General features: G+C 35.7%; 1 protein-coding gene across 1 annotated transcript; it reads left to right on the top strand.

Moving 5' to 3' along the window:
* The first annotated feature begins 3,137 nt into the window (after positions 1-3,137).
* On the top strand, positions 3,138-4,085 carry LOC121023575 (olfactory receptor 2W3-like). Its single transcript, XM_040465528.1, has one exon. It carries the CDS (start codon positions 3,138-3,140, stop codon positions 4,083-4,085), a length of 948 nt encoding a protein of 315 aa, XP_040321462.1.
* Positions 4,086-8,319: the final 4,234 nt, after the last annotated feature.

Raw genomic sequence — 8,319 nt, 5'->3', positions numbered from 1 at the left:
ACAATCAAAACGTTTTATGGATATTATGGGTAATCAGGCACCAGGAACCCACTTCTGTCACTGCCACCAAGCTAATTATGTTCTATAAACAGCAGTGAAATACAGCATTTTTTTTATATTACATGTATAAAGATAACTGTGACATTCACAATGTAGTCCAAATAACTAAGTTTCCTGGCACAAAGTGATTATATTTTATAATATAACTTAATTGTGTATGTATATAATAACTATGTATGATATGTATAACTACATATAATAAATAGATATATAACTATGTATATGAATACATAAATATATAAATTGGAGATTCACAGACAACAATTGAATCTTGAAAAAAATATGTGATGAAATTGTCCAGTAGTGATAAACCAGATAAGGAAATTATACATAGATATAAAAACATACATGCCACAGAGTTTGTACAATATTTAACTCCAGAGTAGTAACTGGGAGACAGGAGATACCTAGGATACTGTTAAGGAATTAAGTTTAAAAATAAGCTAGTGAAAATTGTAGGGCTTTTGAAAACCAAGCTAGATTTGTAGAGTATTCAATAGATAAGTAAAGAAAATATTTAAACTTTTTGGGAAGAGAGGGATAATTTAAAAGAGTGACTAAAGATCACTAACAAAGCTATGGGAAATTTAAGAAGAGGAAGAATTGAAGGTGGAGGGAAAGAAAGGAGGAAGAGGTCAATGGACATAAAGCCAAAGCCAGGGTTAAATGCATGAGTAGACAGAGTCAACAATTATACACATTGTGATTAAACAGGGAATTAGGTGATATTCTTAAATACAAATTATTAACAATTTTAATAATGTTAAACTATTAACAATTATTATAATTGGGGTTTTCTGACTGTCCCCATCTTGAGAGGATCCTCTTTGTGGTCATTCTGTCATTCTTCTATAGATTTATTCTTTGGACACCAAAAGATTTTATGTCCTCAAAATAAATAAAATGCATTTTATTTATTTATTCATTCATTCATTCATTCATTCATTTATTCATTTATTTATTTGAGATAGCATGAGTGGGAGAGAGGGACAGAGGGAGAGACAGAGAGAATCTTAAGTACATTTCACTCTCTGTGCGGGATCCCATGCAGGGTTGATCCCACACCCGTTGGATCATGACCTGAACATAAATCAAAAGTTGATGCTCAATTCACTGAGCCACCCAGGCACACCTATTTGTTTATTTATTAACTTACTTTATTTACTTATTTTTATTTTCTTCAAGTATCTTCTTGTTAAATATTAGTAATGTGGAGTTTAAAATTCTATTTTAGGGGCGCCTGGGTGGTGCAGTCGGTTAAGCATCAGACTTCAGCCAGGTCACGATCTCGCGGTCCGTGAGTTCGAGCCCCGCGTCGGGCTCTGGGCTGGTGGCTCAGAGCCTGGAGCCTGTTTCCGATTCTGTGTCTCCCTCTCTCTCTCTGCCCCTCCCCTGTTCATGCTCTGTCTCTCTCTGTCCCAAAAATAAATAAAACGTTGAAAAAAAAATTAAAAAAAAAATTCTATTTTATATAAAAATTTGAGATTAGGTTTTTTTTAATGATGATTTAAAGAAAATCACTTTAACCTATATGACATTTAAAGATAGTGTTTTAATTAACTGGGGTCTGATCTACTACCACTTTTGGCAAATGGCCAAGTCTTAGGAAATGGTGGTTTGTAACCAAATGGCACAAACAATAGGAAACCAGAAAAAATAAAAATGAAAATAAAAGATTTTTCCAGCGTGGACAAAATAAACAGTGATAAGAAAGAAAAGAGGAATAAAAGAGCAATTTCCCCATTTTTTTTTCAAGGACCTAACCTTTCATTTCACTCTGATATACAAAACAACAGTAATCACTAACGAAGGAAAAAACAAAAAATAAGGAAGGCATATTTTAATAGTTATTTCACTTAGTTTGTCATGAATTTGTGTAATAAAATTTTATCTAACTTTTCCCAAATTCTAAAAAAATAGGGTTAAATATATCTGCTGGAACCACTGGGAATTTATTAAACTATTGCAAAAAAAAACTAATTAACATGTGAATCACAGAAAATGATCTGAAGAAATAGGGTGAATTAAACTTGAGATTAAGTGATACACGAAGATATGAATAGAAAGTAGAAAGACATTTTCAGGTGACAGAAAATGTGAGGGAATGAGAATACAGGGCAAATACCAGTGATTGGAGTTGTAATATGAATGTGATATAATCATTTACATCTTCAAAAACTGGATTTGGAATGGAGAGCGGGGATGATTCAAGAGAAGTAAATACACAAGGCACTGTATTACCTTGTGAAAAGTATGATATCTGGGCATGACTAGGTTAGATATTCAACTTCTAAAAGATTGATCATAGAGGACAACTGACATCATGATCTCTGGTAGTATCAAATAGGTGGATAAATTCACATCTGGTCCTGGTAATTAAAGATCATAAGAACCAGAGAACCCAACATATGCTCTCTCAAACCTGACATATTAGGGATATATATTTGGGGAAAGGTGAAATTTCACAGGAATCAATGACTGCCAATTGTTATCAACCACTTCGAAGCAGCTTCAGGAATATTCAGAAAATGTATTCACTGAAAAGGAAAGAAAATGAATTTCTCTTAGGATGATATCATGACTTTCTACCTAGAGTAAGGGGCAGTACAAATGAACATGTCTTGCTTGTTCACATATAGCCTGGATCAGTATATTTAAGAACTAGAGGAAGAATGCACAAATTTTCTATTAAAAAAAAAACAACTATCTTATTAAAGTTTTATGAGATACTTACATATTCTAAAGATATTGTCCATTTTCAGGAAAATGTCTGTAGTACATGTCAGTTTACTCTTTATTCTTTTTTCTAATTAATAATACTTATTTCTTAATTTTCATCAAATATTTTGTATTTTTAAAAATGGTATTCAAGTTTTATGTTCTGTTTTGAATAGATTACTGATGACAATTATAAAACTTTCCATCTAGTTGTTTCTATTTTTTAAGGTTTTAAGATATGCACACAGATATGCACACAGGCTTTTATTATAAGTTTCAAAGATTGTGGCATAAAGAGTGGCTAATGGCTGTGAAATACTTTTTCCCCCAATTTCCCATTCTCCTGAGGTACAGTAGAGATGGATGGAACAAATGACAGCACTCAGGGAAATTTCATCCTTTTGGGGTTTTCTGACCGTCCCCATCTCGAGAGGATCCTCTTTGTGGTCATCTTGATTGCATACCTCCTGACTCTTATGGGCAACACCACCATCATCCTGGTGTCCCGGCTGGACCCCCATCTCCACACTCCTATGTACTTCTTCCTCACCCACCTATCTTTCCTGGACCTCAGTTTCACCACCAGCTCCATTCCTCAGCTGCTCTATAACCTGAATGGCCATGACAAGACCATCAGTTACACAGGCTGTGCCATCCAGCTCTTCCTGTTTCTGGGTCTGGGTGGTGTGGAGTGCTTGCTCCTGGCTGTCATGGCATATGACCGGTTTGTTGCAGTCTGCAAACCCCTGCACTACCTGGTGATCATGAATCCGCATCTCTGCATGGGCTTAGTGTCCCTTGCTTGGGGCTGTGGTGTGGCCAACTCTTTGATTATGTCTCCAATGACTCTGTGGCTACCCCGCTGTGGATATTGCAAAGTAGACCACTTCCTGTGTGAGATGCCTGCCCTGATTCGGATGGCCTGTGTCAATACAGCTGCAATTGAAGGCATTGCCTTTATCCTGGCAGTGGGCATTGTTCTGTCACCTCTGGTGTTTATCCTGATATCCTATGGCTACATCGTGAGGGCTGTGTTAAGTATCCAGTCATCCTCAGGGAGGCACAAAGTCTTCAACACCTGTGGCTCCCATCTCACAGTGGTCTCTCTTTTCTATGGAAACATCATCTACATGTACATGCAACCAGGAACCAGCTCCTCCAAGGACCAGGGCAAGTTTCTCACTCTTTTCTACAACATTGTCACACCGCTCCTGAACCCCATGATCTATACCTTCAGAAACAAAGAGGTGAAGGGGGCACTGAGAAGATTAGTTTTGGGAAATCTGTCTTTAAGGAAGAGATTATAACCTAACACAATGATAGCAATGATTTCTTATGTTAATATCCTACACTATATTGATCTTGCATTACTACCATCTGCTAGAGTTTGGGAATATTTCATCACAGAGTTTATGGTCCATCTTTAGTTTTCTTTTGTGCAAGTCATGCAGGAGTATATAAATTATAATATTCAAAAATGGTTATTCTCAAGGAATATCTGTTGATCATTACTAATGTATAAATATCTAGATGGTTAACATACTATACTAAAAAACAGAGCCATGTTTTCTAGTCAGTCTAGAAAGGAAAGAGAGAAAATTGAAATGAAATTTCTTTTACCCAGACTTTCTGAAATGTGTAACCATTATAGAATATTGAATATTTTATTATAATCATTCAACTTTACAAATTTTGATAAGATCTGTCAACATGGATAATAATTTATATTTCACTATCATTGTCCTACAACAAAAGCAACAAAAACAACAAAACACTCTCACAGAAAAATGTAGCTAATATTCCTTATTATCTATTTAATGATTCAATAGCAATTATTGAATGGCTTTTGTATTTCAGGCACTGTTCTAGGTGCTGGATTAAAGCTTTGATCAAAACTGACAAGGTCCCTTGGGGTGCCTGGGTGGCTGAGTCAGTTAAGCGTCTGGCTTTTGATTTCAGCTCAGGTCATGATCTCATGGCTACTTTGTGAGACCAAGCCCTGTGCTGGGCTCTGCACTGACAACATGGAGCATAGTTGGGAATCTCTCTGTCCCTTTCTCTTTGCTCCTCCCTGCTCCCTCTCTTCTCTCTCTCAAAATAATAAGTAAATAAATAACACTAAAAAGAAAAGACTGACACGATCCTGATTTTGTGAAATTTAACTATTAATATCTATGCTGGTGACAATAAATGACAAAGAATAAAGCTTTCATTGAGTGATAATGTAAATAATATTAAAAATATGTATACATATATATTGACATTTATATTGATATCATGGGAAGTAATCAAGAAGTTGGGAAAGGTGGAATGTTCTGGGAAGGTCTCTATGGAAATACTATTTAGGTCACATCCAGAGGATGAAAATGAAGACCTGTCACAATCATTCCAGAAGAAGGGATGTTAAATTTAAATTTTGCCATGTAAGAGGAGGCTTGGCATACTCTGAGTCAGAAGAATGGTCATTGTTCATGGAGTGGGGTTCTAGAGAGATAATAGTGGAGATAGAATCAAAGAGGTAGACAGAGAAGGCCAGAGCATGAAGAATCTTACAGGTAATGTTACAGACTAAGGCAAGAAGTAGTGGAGAAAGTAAATAATATGATTTTTCAATTTCACAGGTCCACTCCTTCTGTTGTGCAGAGCATGGAAGTTTTGGGACAAAGATGAGGCAAAACAGACTATAGCAGTAAATGAGACAACAGTAGCTAATGGTTTGCAATAAACAGTATCAGTGAAAAGAGTAAATTTATAATCAAAGATGTATTTTAGAGATCAAGCCAGGAGTATTTCCTAATGGAACTTGTAGAGTGAGAACTGATTAGGAATTAAGAGTGATGTAATTTGCAATTTGTAATTTTAGCAAGCAGGTGTTGATTAGAACCTTTTCTGGAATGGGAGTGATTGAAGTAAAAGCAAATATACAGTTGGGGTAGGGATTCAAATGTTCTTTTTTAGACAAATTATGTTTAGAATAAAGAAAAAACAGTCAAACAAAGATATCAATGTGGTAGTTATGTAAAAGGTCAGGACCTCAGGTTAGAAAGGCAGCGTTGGTAATATTAATTGAAATTCACCAGTATAAAGATGTTATTTAAATGCATATTTTACTGCCCATTTATGGAGTAGAAATAGATAAGATAACTGAAGTAAACAACTTATACTAAGGAAAATAAAAGAAACAAAGAAAGAGACTAGAACTAAGTTCTAAAATGAATTAATGTTTCCAGCACCTGGGTAACTCATTTGGTTGCATCACTCTTGGTTTTGGCTGAGGTCATGATCTCACAGTTTTGTGAGTTTGAGCCCCATGTCACACTCTGTGCTGCCAATGCAAAACCTGCTTCGGATTCTTTCTCCCTCTCTCTCTGATCCTCCCCCACTCACTCACACACTCTCAAAATAAAAAATAAACTTAAAAAATAAAAAAATTAAATGAGTTAATGTTTAGAAATCAAAGTAAAAGGGATCAGCAAAGCATTAAAATTGGACAGTGTGGTAAATTGTTTGCAGATATGACTATTACCAGTTCCTTTCATACTATGCATGTCTTTTACACCTTCCATCCACAGACAAACGCTTCAGTATGGTCTGGTCATGTGACTTGCTTTGGTCAACAGAGTATGCTAGTTGTAATGTATGAATCCTGGGCCCAGTTCACCAGAGTCCTGGCTGCTACCTATTTTGTTTTATTGGGATCTAAGTTCCATGTAAATAACCTCAGGCCACACTGATAAATGCTGACAGGCAATATGAACAGAGATAGATCCAGATAGCTCCAGTCATTCCACCCTCCAGTGCTGTGAATGAGGTCATCCAACCAGAGCCAAACACCTAGCAAACACATCCTTTCAAGGTCCACACAGCCAGAACGTGGAACAAAGATGAACTATTCTGGCTAAGCCCTGTAAAATTTTCTGATTCATAAATAAGAACAATAATAATGTAGTTTCCTCTAGATTTGAGGATGATTTTATTGGCAGTAATAAATAATAATCAGAAAATAAAAGAAAATGAGTTTTGTTGTTTGTTTTTGTTTTTGTTTGAAACCAAGTTCTAGGTAGAGTCAGCAAGTGTTTGGTATGCTGGTAAGAAACTTACAAGAGAAAACATGTATGTGACCCATCAAAGAGATGTTAGTAACATTGACAATTCTTTCAGAGAATTAGTTGAGAATAAAATTTCATTTGGAGTGTGAAAAAGAAGAGAGATGAAAAAGTGGAAATTTTTACTAGAATACTCTGAGGTATGAAAAGGAAACAATACTTCATTATGGAATGTTTTGATTCATTTAAAAATAGTATGTACTAAATGGGTCTGCAAACTTAATCTAATATTTAAAATTTTTTAACATTTATTTATTGTTGAGAGACAAAGAGAGATAGAGCACAAACAGGGGAGGGACAGGGAAAGAGAGGGAGGTAAAAATCCTGAAGCAGGTTCCAGGCTCTGAGCTGTCAGCGTAGAGTCTGATATGGGGCTTGAACTCATGACCTGAGCTGAAGTTGGACACTTAATCGACTAAGCCATCCAGGTGCCCCCTGAATCTAATATTTAAATTCAGAAAAAGGCTCTTTGGAAGCCAGAGGAAGTTTCTGGTATGAGGATTGAGGTCTTTAAAAATGGCAAACATTGGTGAATTCAAAGCTTTCAATAAGAACCAGTACATTTCTCAGTTGCAATAGGCTAAAAGGTATTGTATATAAACAGAGGAAAGAGTATATATTTTTTATGGAAATAATGCATGGAGTTCTTCACTGTTTTGATTTCCTCATTACAATGTAAGAATTAGTCATGAATTGGAGCATATTGAGAAGTTGAATAGTGACAGAGAAAGTAGGTTGATATGAAGAGTGAAAAGAAAGTAAAATGTAGTCTTTTATTAAAGTTTATTTATTTTGAGAGAAAGGGGAGGCAGGGACAGAGAGAGAGGGAGAGATAGAGAAAATCTCAAGCAGGTTCCATGCTCTCAGCACAGAGCCCAACACAGGGCTCAATCTCATGAACCAGGAGGTAATGACCTCAGCCAAAATCAAGAGTCAGATGTTTAACTGACTAAGCCACCGAGCACCCCAGTAAAATGCAGTCTTGAATGGGAAAATTAAAATATCTCTGTAGTCATATCTTATCTCTTGTTATGGTTTATTGTCATTTATCGTTTTTGAATATGTATTTAAAATAAAATAAGTTAGCACAATTTAAAAATTATTCTCCAAAGTTATGAAACTTTTCAAATATTGGTGAACTGTTAGCAGGCAGTGGAATTCTTCCAGGTGTGAAGGTGATAGAAGAGAATGTGTGTGACAGAAGAGAAAGCATATCCTTATTACAGATTTGGAATCAATAATTTATGGTAATATTGGTTGCAAATAACATAACAAAGGATTTGAGTTCCTGGAGAGGTCAAAATCGTTGGTGTGAAAATATGTGTTAAATTCATGTTGTTAAAATAGAGACTAAGAGGGCTTCTGGGTGGCTCAGTTTAAGTGTCTGGTTTAGGTCATAATCTCACAGCACGTGAATTCAAGCCCCTCCTCGGGT

This window comes from Herpailurus yagouaroundi, unplaced genomic scaffold (genome assembly GCF_014898765.1).
Source record: "Herpailurus yagouaroundi ecotype Mexico unplaced genomic scaffold, PumYag 566, whole genome shotgun sequence".
Taxonomy (NCBI): domain Eukaryota; kingdom Metazoa; phylum Chordata; class Mammalia; order Carnivora; family Felidae; genus Herpailurus; species Herpailurus yagouaroundi.
The sequence above is the reverse complement of the archived record's forward strand: the minus strand, read 5'-3'. Positions and strand labels throughout refer to the sequence as shown.